The sequence below is a fragment of the Eptatretus burgeri genome, chromosome 4 (assembly GCF_056783735.1).
Source record: "Eptatretus burgeri isolate ZD-2024b chromosome 4, Ebu_testis_v1, whole genome shotgun sequence".
Taxonomy (NCBI): domain Eukaryota; kingdom Metazoa; phylum Chordata; class Myxini; order Myxiniformes; family Myxinidae; genus Eptatretus; species Eptatretus burgeri.
Window position 1 is genome coordinate 132,001,547 of NC_140964.1, and position 17,791 is coordinate 132,019,337.

General features: G+C 40.2%; 1 protein-coding gene across 2 annotated transcripts in view; it reads right to left on the minus strand.

Moving 5' to 3' along the window:
- Nucleotides 1-244: 244 nt before the first annotated feature.
- Nucleotides 245-17,791, minus strand: part of LOC147029139 (uncharacterized) — a 48,309-nt gene continuing 30,762 nt past the window's right edge. The window contains exon 4 of one of the 2 annotated variants that reach the window (XM_085876265.1): nt 245-928. In XM_085876265.1, the coding sequence (XP_085732391.1) occupies nt 888-928 (41 nt within the window). In that variant the 3' untranslated portion in view covers nt 245-887. Of the gene's footprint in view, nt 929-13,077; nt 16,746-17,791 lie in introns of those variants that run through there. The other variant, XM_085876264.1, reaches the window with a different exon arrangement.

Here is a 17,791-nt window from a genome sequence, read left to right on the forward strand (position 1 = left end):
TCATTGCTTTTTCTAGTTTTGAATATATTGCCAGAAGGAGAGGAGAAACTTTTGTGAGAGCGACCTCAATTGATGTTCTTCCAGATATACGAAAATCCCTTCCACTGATGGAAATTGAATAACTCATATTATTCACCATAATTGTTTTATCCAATAGTTGTTATATTCATCTTTATTCAATTTTACATCCTCGACATATTTCTCAGTATCTTTTACAAATGAAGAGGTCGATTGAAACTTGTCGTTTGTGTCTTGAGACATTGTATTTCTGAAGTGAAAACAGTTTGAGGATAAAATGGTTTGAAGCACAGATTCACCCATAAATTAAATGGAATTTGCATCAAGAAAATGATATTTTAAGCAAAGTTTTGTTGTATAAATATGGTGAATACAATGTACTGAAATGTTGGTAATCATGAATATAAATGTTATAAAAAAACACCTTTAAACCAAAAAACACACATTCAATCTTTTCAGACAAATATCTCCACTTAACCAGGAAACAAAACAATGTGATAGATGTGATAATGATATTCTCCCAAAAAATTATCATAAACACCTTCAATCATGCAAGCACAAGAACAATGAAGAAAGGGAAGGTGCCACGAAATTCTCCATTGTAAACACTGATGGGGCATTTAAATGACCTATAAAAATAAATCGTTTCACATTCAAGACCCTGGACCATCTTCAATCATGGAAGCTGTTGATATGGTTAAACAAAGCATTGAAACTATAATTAACAACACATGAAGTGAAATGAAAACTTTTAAGTTTTATATGAGAGTAAAATTGAATATGGTAAGAGAAGGCGACGAAACGACTCCCTTGATGAAGACAAACCCTCACTTTGTCTCATCATTTCAAGATTTTGTAAGATATGATGTTTACGATGAACTCCAAAGACAAGAACAAGATGTTGATAACACTGTCGGAAGTAGTGGATTTGCTATTACAAAAAGAATCTTTTCAGATGTACACATCTTAAAATCAGATCCTCTTCAAGCTTCTTCTCATATTGATTTACCAAAAGAGATAAAACTTAAGAAAGCGGTAGTTAATATTCAAAACAAAGATAATAAATGTTTTCTATGGTCTGTTTGTGCTCACTTACATCCTTCACAATGGAAACCTGAAATAGTTGAACATTATAAGAAATATGAGAATACATTAAATGTTAAAGATTTAAAGTTTCCATTGTCATTGAGAGATATTCCTAAATTTTAGAAAATGAATAAAATGTATCTGTGAATGTCTGTGGATTAACAGATACAAACAAAGTTCAGATATTAAAATTTAAAAAAAACTATATAAATGATGAAACACACATTGACCTTCTCCATTTTACTTCAAAAGAAAAAAAATCACATAATGCTTTCATCAAAAATTTATCAACATTAACCAAATCACAACTACACAAGAGAATGTAAAATGTATCCTTGTAAGAGATGTATCAACTCCTTTCATTCAAAAGACCGATTAAATCAACATTCAAAATATTGCAGTAATCATAAATCAACCGTAATGAATTTTCCGAAAGCAGGTTCAAACATATCATTCAAAGATGTTACCAAATTTATAAAACATCCTTTTGTGATTTCTGCTGATTTTGAAATTATCCTTGAAATAGATAGTTTTTCCAAATCCAAATAAATCAAACACAAATAAATATAAAAAAAACATACTCCTTGTGGTTTCTGTTATTATATCAAATCATCTGTTGATGATGAATACAAGTTAGAACTTTACAGAAGAGAAGATGCCTCAGAGGAGTTTGAAAGACGATTGGAAAAAGACTGTAGAAGACGAAGAGAACTAATGGTTAAAACCGATAAACCAATGTCATTGGCAAAGGGAGAGAAAAAGGAATTTAGAAAGAACAGGATCTGTCATATTTGTGAGGAGAAAATTGAGGGAGAGGCCAAAGTTAGGGATCATTGTCATCTTTCTGGAAAATATTGAGGTCCAGCTCATTCCCATTGTAATTTTAATTACAAGCCCCAAACTTTATTCCTGTCTTTCTTCACAACAACACTCACTATGACACACACCTATTTATAAATGAACTTTCAAAGACATCTGGAGATATTTCCGCCATTCCCAACACAAACGAAAAACACATCTCATTCATAAAAACAATTCATTACCAATATCCCCCATTCATCCCCCATTACCCATATCAGATTTCATGATGCATACAAGTTTATGGCAGGTCCATTATATAACTTGGCATCAAATATTAAAAACTTACTGAATCTTAAATCACATTTCTCAAATCAAGAAGAGATTGATCTCTTATCACAAAATGGAATATATCCGAATGACGACGTGGATTCATTTGAGCAGTTGAAAGAAACCCAACTTCCTTCAAGGGAAAGTTTATATTGCAAGTTGAATAAAACTCATATTTCCGATAGAGATTGTACACAAGCGAAAAAGGTTTGGGAGAAGTTTAATATAAAGAATCTTGGAGAACATCATGATTTGTTTCTTAAAATTGATGTATTGTTATTGGCTGATGTGTTTGAAAATTTTAGAATTCTGTCACAGTAAAAAAAAACTTCTTATGGATTAGACTCCGCTCACAATTTCACAGCCACAGGGTTGGCTTGGAGTGCTTTGTTAAAAATGACAAAACATAATTTGGAATTAATCAGTGATATAGACATGCTTTAATGATGGAGAAGGCTAAACGAGGAGGAATATCTCAAGTATGTCGCAAGAGACATGAAAAAGCAAATAACAAATATCTTCCAGATTATAATAAGAATGAGGACAACTCTTACCTGATGTATTATGATGCTAAAAATTTGTATGGGTGGGTGATGTCTCAATGGTTACCTTCTGGAAAACTTAAATGGGTTTCAGAAAAACATTATGAAAAAGTTTTACAAGACATTGTTGTCTCCTGTCAAAAATAATTGGATGAAGCTGAAGTTGGATATCATTTTGAGGTTGATTTAAAACATCCAGAAGAACTTTATCACAAACATAAAGACCTACCTTTTGCTCCTGAAAAGAAAGTCCAAGAAAAGAATGGTTAAGTGATCACCAACAGTCATTTAATACAAAAGGGAAATCTACAGAAAAACGACTTACTGCATTAAATGACAAAGAAAGTTATGTTTTGCATCAAAGGAACTTGAGACTATTTATCTGCTGGGTTGAGAGTGAGGAGAAATCATAGTATATTGCAATTTAAACAGTCATTGGAAAAAGAAGTATATTGATTTTAATACAAAAAGGAGAACAGAAGCAAAAATAGATTTTGAGAAGGACTTTTATAAATTAATGAATAATGCTGTATTTGGAAAGACTATGGAAAATGTTTGGAATCGACAAAACAAAAGACTTGCTGCATCTTGGAAACAGCCTTCAAAGTTAAGTGATAGACCAAGTTTTGAGCAAGCAGAGGTGTTTTCAGAGAACTTTTGTGCAATTCATTTGAAAAAAGAGAGTATTGAAATGGAGAAACCTATTTATATAGGAACAACAATTATTGACTTGTCAAAGTCGTTAATATATGACTGTTACTATAATAATTTAAAATCAAAGTACAAGGATAATGTGTCATTGTTATACATGGATACAGATAGTTTTATCTATCTATAATTCCAGCAATCACTGTGTGTGTGTGTGTGTGTGTGTGTGTGTGTGTGTGTGTGTGTGTGTGTGTGTGTGTGTGTGTGTGTGTGTGTGTGTGTGTGTGTGTGTGTGTGTGTGTGTGTGTGACCGCTGTTTCTCGACAACCACTGGTCCGATCTAATTGAAACTTGCCAGATATATTGCTGGGGACCTGAGTATGTGCCTTTTCAAGGTTTGATATTAATCGGACAAGAGCTTCACAAGTTATGGCCATTTATTTACCAAACCAATGACAAGACACGTTATGGCGTGGGTGTGGCCGATGGGGGAAGGGAAGCTCAGCCACGTTCCCCATTACGGGTTACAACGTACGGGCTTCTGGAGAGTGATGACTTCGTGTATTCTAATAATTTCTCGATTTCTTATGCACATTTATAGATAAACACAATGCCCCAAGTTATGTTCGTTTTCATATTAGACGGTGCATAAATTTCAGTTACATCACAGTAAGCTGGTATCCTCCGAACCAGGAAGTAATTTTTTTTCTCTCTTCTCTTCTCTTTTTGTTTTTCCTTGCGATTAAATTACGAAAAGGCAAAATACGTTGGCGATAATTGAATAATTGTCCATTAAAACTAAATTGCGAATGATCGTAACTGCGATATGCGAACTTCCGGGCCACGCACGTACGGGCACGCGAGAGCAAAAACGTAGGTTGTTGTTTCTTGCTCATGGTTGGAATATTTATTTATTAAAATTTTTTTTTCTTTTTTACGGGCACGGACTGGTATTAGAAATTAAAGCAAGTGTTTTATCTGAGGATATGATTGATAATATTGATATATATGAAACAAGTAATTATAAGTCAGGTGATGTGTTGTTTTCATCACAGAATAAAAAGGTTATTGGTAAGTTTAAAGACGAATTGCGTTTGAAGGTCATGAGTGAATTTATAGGATTGAGATCAATGTATATTATGTCGTATATTGATAAAAATAACATTGAAAGATGCGATTAGAAGCGAAAGGGAATAAGAAAAAAAAAAGAAGAAAACAATAAACTTTAAACATTATTACAACTGTTTAACCTGAAAGAAGGAAGAGTACAGAAAAATGAATACAATAAGAAGTTATAAACATCAATTACACTGAACAACAAATTTCAAAAAATTTTTTTTACTGGAGATGTGTAAAGTGATTAAGACTAATTTGGGTACGCTGATTTCAAAAATCATAACCGTTTTGCTGTATCACGTCAGGATTTTCAGGAACAGAAATATTCCCATTGCCTAGAAGTCAGGATTTCAATGAAATTTACATATGTCTTTAACATGTCTATTTCGTACAATTGTTGTTAACTTGTGTTATATTTCTTTCTTTCAGATAAAGATGAGTAGGCGTTCCTGTACCAATCATCCTGACAACTTCTGTTATGTCTGTGGTCGGTATACCAAAAAAGATCAACAGCGAAGTATATCTACAGCAGTGAAAATGAAGGCCGCCTACTTTCACTACTTCGGGTGTAAGGTGGGGGACCAAGAACAGAGCTGGGCACCACACATCTGCTGCACAAGCTGTCACACAACCTTGACTCAGTGGTTGGTGGGCAAGCGCGCGAGCATGCCATTTGCGGTGCCCATGATATGGCGTGAGCCGCAGAATCATCATGATGATTGTTATTTCTGCTGCACAAGCATCGCCGGCTTCAACAAGAAGAATAAAGGTCATATCAAGTACGCTGACTGCGTCTCTGCTCGTAAACCTGTGCCTCATGATGACGAGAACCCCGTTCCAACACCTCCAGCTGATCAGAACATAGCTGTAAGCAGTGGTGAAGAGGATGGTGATGATGAACCTTTGAACCCGACACTCAAGAATCACACCTTCTGAACCAGGGAGACTTAAATGATCTTGTAAGAGATCTCTCGCTGTCAAAGGCGAAGGCAGAGCTGCTTGGATCAAGGCTGCAGCAGTGGAATCTACTTGAACCTAACACCAAGATATCCTTGTTCAGAGCACGTCACAGAGACATGGCTGAGTTCTTTGAGATGGAAGACACGATGACATTCTGCAGTGACATCAACGGTCTGTTGAAAGAACTTGGGTGTGATCATGATCCTGCAGACTGGCGCCTCTTCATCGACTCGGGGAAGAACAGCTTGAAGGCTGTTTTGCTCCACAATGGCAACGAGAAACCATCAGTCCCACTGGCTCACGCGTTCGGCATGACAGAGACCTATGAGACTATGCGGCAGCTGCTTGATTCCATCAAGTACAATGACTTCAACTGGCACATCTGCGGAGACTTGAAAGTGGTGGCGCTGTTGTTAGGGCTGCAGTCAGGCTACATGAAATACATGTGCTTCCTTTGTCTCTGGGATAGCAGAGACGACAAGAATCACTGGACGAAGAAAGATTGGGAAGAGCGAAAAGAGCATGTACCTGGTCGACACAACGTGAAGCATGTCGCCCTTGTCGACCCAGCCAAGGTTTTCCTTCCACCACTCCACATAAAGCTTGGCTTGATGAAAAGTTTTGTACGGGCAATGGATCTGAATGGGCGTGGGTTTTTATACCTCAAGGAAAAGTTTGGCAACACCTTGTCGGAGGCCAAGATCAAGGCTGGTGTCTTTGTTGGACCGCAAATCCGACAGATTATGAAGGACGAAACTTTTCCGACAACTCTAAACCCCAAAGAGCTGGCAGCGTGGAGGAGCTTCAAAGCTGTGACGGACAACTTCTTGGGGAACGAGCGCGCGGACAACTATGAAGAAATAGTGCAGCAGCTGCTGGAGTCCTTCAGGAAACTTGGCTCCAGGATGTCCCTGAAAATCCATTTCCTACACCAGCACCTGAACTTCTTCCCTGACAACTTGGGAGCAGTCTCGGACGAGCACGGTGAGCGATTCCACCAAGAGATTTCACTCATGGAGACGCGTTACCAAGGGCGGCACAACCCGAACATGATGGGCGATTTCTACTGGTTCCTGCATCGTGAAACTGACACAGAGCAGCACAAACGCAAAGCCAAATGCCTAAAGCATTTTTAATTACATTCTAGTGGAGTTTTTCTGTAATTTCTATAATTTTGAAGCATTCATGATGAAATAAATGAATAAATGAATTTTTGTAAATTTCATTGAAATCCTGACTTCTAGGCAATGGGAATATTTGTTACTGAAAATCCTGACGTGATACAGCAAAACGGTTATGATTTTTGAAATCAGCGTACCCAAATTAGTCTAAATCACTTTACACATCTCCAGTAAAAAATTTTTGTTGTTCAGTGTTATATGCAGAAGAGATAAATAAGAAAGCATTTGGAGCTTTTGATGATAAAATATATATTTTAGAGAATGGAATCAATAGTCTCCCTTCTGGTTATAGGGTACAAGTGTGAAGATATTGGGTTGGGAATTTGAACAGGCCACCACCGTCTTTTTACTGATTTTTAAATGATAGAACCAAGCAATAACCAAACCGAAGAGTGGAGATTTTATCAGCGTTGGTATTTAAATGGAAAACATAAAGAATGTGAGAAATATCGTATAAGTCTTATTGAAGAAATAACCGGGGTAAAAGTAGATAAAATAAATAAGCGGATAAATTTAATTACAAATAAGTTGGAGGATGTAAAGAAAAAATTAATATCCTTGAATGGACTGAAAACTTTGATGGTTATCAATTGAACAATGGAAAAACAATTTACTACAATCTCAAAATGATATGTGGCTCAGGAGGTGGTCAAATAAGAGCATTAAGAGAACTTTATCATTTCATTTCTGCTCAACAGACACTTAAACCAAGAACCAAGTTCCAAGTTATTCTTTGTGAATATACTCGATGGAAATGAATGTTCTAAGAAAATGAACTTATTCCCAACAGAAGAACATGGGTAAATATTCGTTGGTTCGCTCTTTGAGTTGAATGAAAATATAAAAGGGAAGAAGTGCTTTCATCAGTCAGTCTCAATCTCTCATAGTCTCAATTTTACATTTGTTTGTATGGGAGGGGGAGAAAATCAGACTCAATTTTACATTTGCTTGTATGGGAGGGAAGGGGATAGGTGGGGAGAAAATCAGTCTCCAATTTGGGCTTAAGTCAGAAAGTTTTTCCCTATCCCCCATTCATTTGAATGAGAGTCCCAGAAACCCCATTTATCATCCACGACCATCACCATCCCACACAACCCCCTCCCCCTCCACAATCAACCATCATCCTCCTCATAGTCCCCCCCCTCCATACCCACATAATTACTTATCACTCATCACCCGCACAACACCCACCACCTTCCCACACACACCCCTCCACCCAACTCCCCCTCCACAATCCCCCATCCACGAGGGCGGGACATGATGGTGTGTCACAGCACGGACAAAAATGGCGTCTGGGGAAAGTATGAAACGGGATGATCCTGGAACATTCAAGACACCTGGTCAGCCTGCGATGATGGGACAATGCATTCGTCGCCAATTTTGTCTGTGGTGTCTGAATGTGCCTGGACAGTGCCAGCTGTTGAGCGATGATGGGTATTTCTGGTCGAGTAATATACACTCAGTGTACAAAACACGAGGCACACTTTCCTAACATCGAGTTACACTCGCTTTTGCCCTCAGAACAGCTTCAATCGTTGTGGTAAGGACTCCACCAGTTGTCAAAAGTGTTCCATGGAGATGTTGCCCCATGTTTACTCCAATGCTTCCCACAGTTGGGTCAAGTTGGCTGAAAGTGGATCTCCACTCTATATGGCTCAATCCATTTCATTCCACAGAGGCTCAATTGGATTGAGATCTGGCGACTGGGCAGGCTGCTGCAGTAAGCTGTATTCAATGTCATGTTGAGGGAACCATTCATGGATAATGCCAGTTTTGTGGCATGGGAGATTATCCTGCTGAAGAAATCCATTCGCAGATTGATGCACTGCTGCCATGAAGGGATGCACCTGATTGGCAATGATATTCAGATATCCTGCGGCATTCAAATGTTGCTCCACTTTTATCATGGGGCCCAATGTGTGCCATGAAATCACATCCCACACCACCAGCACCAGTCTATAATGTTGACACACGGAAAGATGACGCATGCACTCATGTTGTTTTTCTGAACACTCTATTCCTTCATCAGCGTGAAAAAGTAGGAACCGGGATTCATCAGACCAGGCAGTGTTTATCCAATCCTCCAGTGTCCATTGTTGTTATTCCTTCACCCACTGTAACTGCAGGTTCTTGTTTTTTTTAGTGCTGAAAGAAGTGGAACTTTATGCATTCTTCGGGTGCTACGCCCCATTCGTGTCAAGGTACGACGAGTTGAGCATTATTTTACGGGTCTTTTCGCACCAATGTTGCACTGGACTGTAAGTTGACTAACTCCAGCCCGTCTGTTGCTCTGCACAATTTGTGTCAGCCTGCTGTGGCCTCTCATCAATGAGCCGTTTTCAACCACTGGCCTGCCGTTAGCTGGACGTCCTTTGGGTGGTGGACCATTCCTGATACACACGGGAAACTGTTGAGCATGAAAAACCCAGCAGTGTTGCTGTTCCTAACATTCTCAAACCAGTGCACCTCCCCCCTACATAATCTGTTCATTGGCAGTTAAATCTTTTGACTTTCCCATTTACCCTCTGAATGTCACGTGCACACAATCCTTGTATGAAGGCTTAAAAATTCTCCTCCCTTTCATCAACACTGATTGAAGTAGATTTAACAGGTGCAATCAAAAAGGAATCAGAGCTGAAACCTGATCAGTCTCTTAAGTGGAAGGAGCAGGTGCTCCTTCTATTTCGAACAATGAGTGGACGTGGACTGGGATTAACGTGCTGTGCTCATCAATATGAGAGGACTCCATGTCCAAGAGAGTGCTTGCATCCTCTCTCCTTGACGTTGGAGATGACAAGTCACAAAAGTTCCCCACAATCTCTTGGATGGTGACAAGGCCACCTGAAATGCATCGTCTCTGACATTGTTGAGGAAGTATCACATTTGGAAAATACTTTTCATCAATGCCATTTCAACACACTCAGGTCACGCCATTCTGACACTACAGAAATAACACCGATATCATCAATAACCAGATCGTGACAATGTGAAGGAGAAAAAAAAACATTGTACATCAGTGTTATTCGAGTAATATCTGATGATAATGAAGAACAGCTTCACTTCCCGACTGAGTTCCGAAATTTCCTTGAAGGAAATGGCATCCAGCCCCATATCCTCACGTTGAAAATTGGAGCCATTGTGATGTGACTTCATCTCAACAAAAAATTGGATCACAGAATGGAACTGAACTACGTGTTTGAAATGTGCATTTGTGTTTGAAATGTGCATTCCACCTCTCTTGACGTTCAAGTTAATGCAGGACCAGAAGATAATTTTATTGCGCAAGCTTGATCTTCAACCATCTTCAGGTCTTTTACGATGTGAAATAAGCCCACATCAATTTCCATTTCGATCCGCATTCACTATCACCACAAACAAAAACCAAGATCAAACCCAAGACAATCTGTATTAACCGTCCGGAACGATCTTCACACAAGGTCAGCTTCACATGGCAATATCAATTGTGCGGTCATTCGACAGTCTCAAAATACAAGTGAAGCAGAGAGACAAACAAGGCACTTTTCCCAGGATTAGAAGGCACAAGCACCAGCAATGGTCTCAACAGGAAGATTCTGTGAAACGTTGCAGGATTTTGAATCCAGTTATTTGTAGAAACGGGAATGAAAAGGGAAAGTGACATTTATTTTGAGGACACTTAGCTGAAACAAGGATTCACACATATCTAAACCAGTGAGGTAAGATTCTCTTTCTGGATTAACAAAACAGATTAATTTTGTGGAACTTCTGTGTGTTCAATGAGCGAGAATTAATTTTGCATGCTGAAATGTCACTTCTGATAGAGAAACCCAAAAGTAGTGAGATATCCCAAGTGTGTTCAAAGAGAAACACCAAGGAAAATTACTGTCAATGAAAAATTCTCCCTTTTGGATTTGGTTAAAACGAACTTCCACAACAATCTCATGCAATACTTCTGATCAGACTGGGATATCTGGGAAGGTGCACATTTTACCAGCCATTCTCTGAGAACAGTCTCAGTGCAGGTGAGTCTGGCAGTCCATCAGGCAAATTGGAAGGGAATGTAAGCAGCCATCACACTTCAGGACTGGTCTCCTGTATCTACAATCCTTGTTAACATAGCTTGGGAATTTTTTCTTCAGAGACCTGCTCTCCTTTATGCACATCCAGTGGCCTGCAAAAGTATTGTTGCAGGCTGGAGTCCGGTGGCGAGAATGACCACGAGGTGGGGGAAGTGACGTCGTTTCCCACCAGACTCCCAGAATTGGAGGCCGTCGTTCACGGACAAATCCGTGAAGCGGCGGGTCACTTAACTGACCGTGGACGCCAACACCTCCACTGTGTAGCGTAGGGTCCGCTTGTCTCAACTCAAATTAATGAATTAACTACACAGTTTCAACTACCAGGGAAGCCCACCCTCAGTACACCTTGCCCGAACCGGATCACTCCACCAACTACCTTTCCGGTTCGGATGCAGTCGAGAGAGCCTGCCAAGAACATACCGGCAAGAATGAAACCGAACCAATAGATAATTTATAGATCTCCCTCAGCGGGGAGGGGCCTTGGTGAAACTGAAGTCACTGTCCGCCCTGATTGGACGGAGCTTCAATGGGTCCGCCTTTTCTGGGTGGGATTCCGGCAATTCAGGGAGCCCACTCCCTCCACGCGTGTCTGGACTCGTCAAGCAAAAGTTGCAAAGTTGAATTGGAATGTTGGGGAAGCGAAAAGGAACTGCGGACTGGAAAATTCTGCCTCCGAAAGCGAGGGTCCGAGTCGGCAGCGGGTGGACAGTGGATTGTTGTTGGATGGGATATAAAGATTTATTACCCACACTAAAAAAAAAAAACATCGCAACGCACCCCTTTGATTTCCTACTAAACCCAAGGAGGGAATCTGTCTACACATATACTCAAAGGCAGAACTAACTTTGGGGCACCTGTATGATTGAATGTATATGGTTCCTAGAACCATAACAGTATTCACCCCCTCCAACGTTTTCACATTTTGATGCCACCTGAGCATATTTCATGATGTTTTCAAATAAAACATCACGTAGTCTTCACATGCCACTCCAAAGTAATAAAACAAAAAATGAAGATAAAATGTGAACAAATTGGATCAACAGGATGAGGAAAGATCAACTGCATGTGAAAAGGCTGAATGTCTAAACTCTGTGTATGCATCTCAATCTTGTGTCCGAAACCAAACGTTTTCTGCACCCACCCATAGCCAGTCGCACCAAGCTGTCCCTAGACTGTATCATTTTCTCCGAACAAGGTGGAGAGCTTTCTGTCAAACCTCGACTGAGATACTGCAACCGGTCCAGATGGCATCAGCCCACGTGTCCTAAAAACCTGCTCTTGCTCACCCTCTCTCTATTCTATTCACCCTCTCATTTGTTCATGGTCCTCTGCCATCTGTGTGGAAATTAGCAAACATTACCATGCTGTATAAAAAGCTGCAAAAACAGATCACTGCAACAACAAAGCAATCAGCCTTCTCCTAATCATTAGCAAGGTGATGGAATCCATCATCGCGTCAGACATTAAATCCTCTTCTCCAATGGCTTGATTTCCGATCTTCAATTTGGATTCAGACCAGGTCACTCTTCCGTGGAAAGGCTGTTTCTGCTCTCCCAATAGTGGATGGATGTCCTCAAAGCCAGACAATAAATCAGAGCCATCTCCCTGGACATATCGCATGCTTTTAATTTGGTCTGGCACCCTGTCCTGCTCACTAAACTCTCTTCCAATGGAATCCAAGGCCATCTCCACTCATGGCTCGCAGACTTCCTCTCCTGTCGCAGCTAACATTTGGTGCTAAATGGAGTTCTCTCATCCTCTCTTCCTGTCTCGGCTGGAGATGCTCAACGCAACATCCTGGTCCCTATTCTTTTTTTTTGGTTTTCGTCAATGATCTCTCCCTTCTGGGAAATCCTCTATATTTCTTTGCTGATGACTCCACTTTCTGCCGGACCATATGTCATCCCTCAGATTAGCAAGCAGCAGTCTCTTCACACTCTGCAGATCTGGATAAAATCACCAGGTGGTCCAACGTGTGAAACATGTCTTTCAATCCTGACAAATCTCACACTCTCACAATGTCTCTCCAAAAGGAAACGACCATCTGAACTCCCCCTACTTTCTCAACAATCTTCTGGAAGAAGTCCATTCATTCAAGCTTCTGGGAATCACTATTTGCAATGATCTTTCCTGCGAAAGCCACATTTACAAACTGGCCTCCAAAGTCAGTCTGGGCATGCTCCGTCGTGCAAAGTACTTTTTTGGCACACTTGATATTCTGACCACATACAAAGCTTTCGGCCACAGCATAATGCAGTATTACTCTCCCCTCTGAGATGGTGCTCCCACCTCTCACCTTTTTCAGCTTTACACTGTGAAAATCAAGGCATTTAGGATCATTGGTATCTCCCGCAATGAGGTGAGTCTTGGAGTCTGTCGAGGAAGTTTTGGAACACCTTGAAACATAAAAGACATGAAAATCTCAGTTGAGGTTGTTTATTGAAGAATGAAACAGATGAGAGACACACGTGCGTGGAAACCTAGCCTGTTGCGAAATCCAAGCAGTCTCTCACTTCACGTAGGATTACAAACGTGAAAATACGCAATTTTCGCAAGACGTGGTTTTCTCCACAAGCAACGTTTCCAAGAAAACTAATTAATCAATGAAAGAAACAAAGAAGCTTTGAGTAAGTACAGATGGGTTTTTGCAAAGTTAAAATCACAAACACAGCATGAAGAATGGCTCCAGATCTGAGCCTCACTCGAAATAGCCTGGACGAGGAAGTGAAGAGAATGTGACCCTTTGGCCAGGGCATGTTTGGTCTAACGGAGCAGAGATGAGGTCTGCAAAAGGCTTTTCGTCGGAAAGAATGTGCACACCATGAACAAACCTCCCTCCTTGCTTTTCTCAGTATATATTTATTAAATGTGAATACATTCGCAAAGGCTAATTAGCATTTTACCTCATTGTAAGTTCAATTAAAATATATTTTCGCACAGGTCTCTCTCACCCTCACCGCTGATATGTTGGTGGTCTTCTACCGTCAACTCTCCGGTTTTGCCTCCTCTGCTCTGTCTGTGATATGTCTTTTTGGTCGAAATTCAAAGCGTTACATCTGGCATAAGCCGAACACGACACATCACCCAGTCAATACCATCCCCACTGTCAGTCACGGTGGTAGCAGCACCATGTTAAAATAATAACACCATTCCTTTCGTGCCATGAAGGCACATCGGGCTGCCAAGGCAGTTTAATTGGCAAGGAGTACAGTCTTGGACAGGTCACCACTCTGACACAGGTTACCCCGAATGGTTATGACCTCAGTGTGTTGCTACTCATTTCACCAACCTTTGAAGGATGGCAGGCTGAGTCAACCCCATATTGCATTAATTCAACGGTTACAAGAGCTCAAACTCAGGACCCGAAGGTCCCAAGTCAGCCACCTTAACCGCAAAGGCAACAACAGGCCAGAGCATCATGTTACGGGGCTTATTTTCATCAGCAGGGACTGCCAAGCTCATCAGGATAGAAGGAACAATGGACGGTGCAAAGTACAGGAGAATGCTGAATGAAAACCTGCTTGATTCAGCCATGAATCTCCAACTCGTATGAGATTCACATTTTCGCAGGACAATGATCCGAAGCACAAAGATAAAGCTGCACTGAAAGCCAATCAACAGGATCCTCTCCTTGTCAAGGTCTGAGTGCACTAAGGCTCCAGGCCCCGTTTCATTCCTCATCTTCGACAACAATCCTGACTATGTGGAAAATTGAATTGATGTCTTGTCTTTGCTGATGATGCCACCTTCTTCAGAAAGTTTCCTTCTTTTTGTTTCTAAATTGTTGATCTCCAGTTGTGGCCAGTTTATAATGGCACAGCGATATTGGAATATCGGAACTGCAAGTTGGATTTTCCCTTTAAGTTCATTGGAGAGAGGGATGACTTCAGAATGTCTTATTCTGCGTCGTTATTCTTGGCTGTTTATTTTACGCATTTTTTTGCGTTGTATCTTGGGGGTTTCTTCTTTTCCAAGGTATTTGGAGGATACTTCATTTTCTCGTTCTAGTGATGTTTTGCTTTCATCGATAGAGATGTTGTCTGTTCTTATTGTTTTTCCTTGTACAAATGTGCACTTGGCACAACTGTCAAGACCAAACTCCATCGGGATGTCCTCCAAGTCCTGCTTTACTCATTTAAGTTGATGCACAAATTTCTTCTCATTCGGACTGAAGAGTTAAAATCATCAATGTACAGTTGGTGTGTCACCTTTCTTTTGTTGTATTTCTGTATGTTTCCTCATATGGCTGTTCAAGCCACCTTGATCAGAGAAACATTTTTCACACATGGAGCATTTGTAAGGACGCTCTCCTGTATGGATCCTCATATGGCGATTCAAACTGACTTTAAGAGAGAAACATTTGTCACATTTGGAGCATTTGTGAGGACGTTCTCCTGTATGGATCCTCATATGCCCTTTCAAACTGTCTTTATGAGAGAAACTTTTATCACAGACAGAGCATTTGTAAGGACGCTCTCCTGTATGGATCGTCATATGGCAATTCAAGCTGCCGATTCGAGAGAAACCTTTATCACATGTGGAACATTTGTAAGGACGCTCTCCTGTATGGATCCTCATATGGCAATTCAAGCTGCCGATTCGAGAGAAACCTTTATCACATGTGGAACATTTGTAAGGACGTTCTCCTGTATGGATCCTCATATGGATATTCAAGCCATCTTTTTGAGAGAAACATTTATCACATATGGAGCATTTGTGAGGACGTTCTCCAGTATGGATCCTCATATGGCAATTCAAGCCACCGATTTGAGAGAAACCTTTATCACATGTGGAACATTTGTAAGGACGTTCTCCTGTATGGATCCTCATATGGCAATTCAAGCCGCTGATTCGAGAGAAACCTTTATCACATATGGAGCATTTGTGAGGACGTTCTCCTGTATGGATCCTCATATGGCAATTCAAGCCACCGATTTGAGAGAAACCTTTATCACATATGGAACATTTGAAAGGACGTTCTCCTGTATGGATCGTCATATGGTAATTCAAGCTGCCGATTCGAGAGAAACCTTTATCACATGTGGAACATTTGTAAGGACGCTCTCCTGTATGGATCCTCATATGGCAATTCAAGCTGACGATTCGACAGAAACCTTTATCACATGTGGAACATTTGTAAGGACGTTCTCCTGTATGGATCCTCATATGGATATTCAAGCCATCTTTTTGAGAGAAACATTTATCACATATGGAGCATTTGTGAGGACGCTCTCCTGTATGGATCCTCATATGGCAATTCAAGCCACCGATTTGAGAGAAACCTTTATCACATGTGGAACATTTGTAAGGACGTTCTCCTGTATGGATCCTCATATGGCAATTCAAGCTGCCGATTCGAGAGAAACCTTTATCACATATGGAGCATTTGTGAGGACGTTCTCCTGTATGGATCCTCATATGGCAATTCAAGCCACCGATTTGAGAGAAACCTTTATCACATATGGAACATTTGTAAGGACGTTCTCCTGTATGGATCCTCATATGACAATTCAAGCCGCCGATTCGAGAGAAACCTTTATCACATATGGAGCATTTGAAAGGACGATCTCCTGTGTGGATCCTCAAATGTGTTTTTAAAAGGTATTTACAAATAAAACCTTTACTCCAGACAGAACATTTGTGTGGGTGTTCTCCTGCGTGGGTGGTCCGATGGCCATTCAAGTTCTCTTGAGAAATGAAATCCTTATCACAAATGTAGCATTTGAAAGGATGCTCTCGTTGGTTGTTGTCTCCATTTGTGGGTTTTTTTAGGTCACCTGTTGTTGCAAAATCCATCGTGCATACATTATACTTGTGATGTATTCTCCTTTTGGGAACAGGTGTGCGTTTCATTAATTTCATATTAAGCTTTGTGTTGCGAGGACCAGACATACTCTTGGATTTTAAGGGTGGTGAGTCCTGACATCGCAAATGTTTCTTCAAAAAAGACTTCTTCAATGCCAAGCTGCACCGGGAGGTAATTTGTCCATTTCGACCTCTTGATTGTTCTGTAAAAACAAAAAGAACAAGTCATCGTGCAGTAATTTTTGTCAAAATATTACACACCATTTGAAAAATTCATAAACTCGACACCCACTCCCCATGTGATGAGTGACAAAGTCTTTCAGATTGGAACCATATTATTCCTGTATGAATCATCATGAAAGTTCTTCTCACTCACTTTTAACGATTTGAATCTTTTTTGCCAGTCACAAAGTGTGAAAAAGTATGAGAGTGTGGATTTTTAATTTTCACAGTGACATCACATCTGCACGCCGCCTTCATCCAAATGACTGCTTCATATGGAGAAACAATGCATCTCGAGCTCAGATTCTGATACCGATTCCACCATTATCAGGAACTCTGAAGGTTCTCAGAATTTTGAAACTGATATGTAGGTTTGTGAAGAAGCGATTGGAGACAAAATTATTTATGGAATCCCTTTCAGGGGAATTATGGAGCCGAATCGTTTCAAGTCTGCGACAGTTTCAGAGCAATAATGCAAAAGTGACGATGGAGGTGTTAAAAAGATAAAATTACCCCCGTGTGGGGGTGACGGTCATCTCAATAATACCACAAGTTCTCAATGTTCAGTTCAGGTAACCGCGAAACAGTCCAAACTAACCGTTTAGATTGAAAGAGTTCACAGAGACACACTAGGATAATACTACTAATGACAGAATTAATAAATATGTGTTGTTCATTTAGTACCCAGATTAACACATCAGAATCACCAGTAAGTGCAATACATGGTTTTCCGGTCCGTCCACTCTCTGGGGACATTTCACTTCCGGTTCTTGAAAAAAAAACGAAAAAATAGCCTTAGCTCTCAGAGATTATGATAATCCTGCAGATTATTCTTCACTGATTATAATGCAACTTTCAGAATGAAAATTGGTCAAGTATTTATAGAGATATTGAGGTTTGAAAAATCGTTAGAGCTCGCAAATTCATTCATTATTAATTCCACAGAAGTTTCGTGACACTGCACAAAGTTACATGTCAGGTATGAAAAAAACATTTTGTATGCCAGATTCATTAATTATTTATTAAT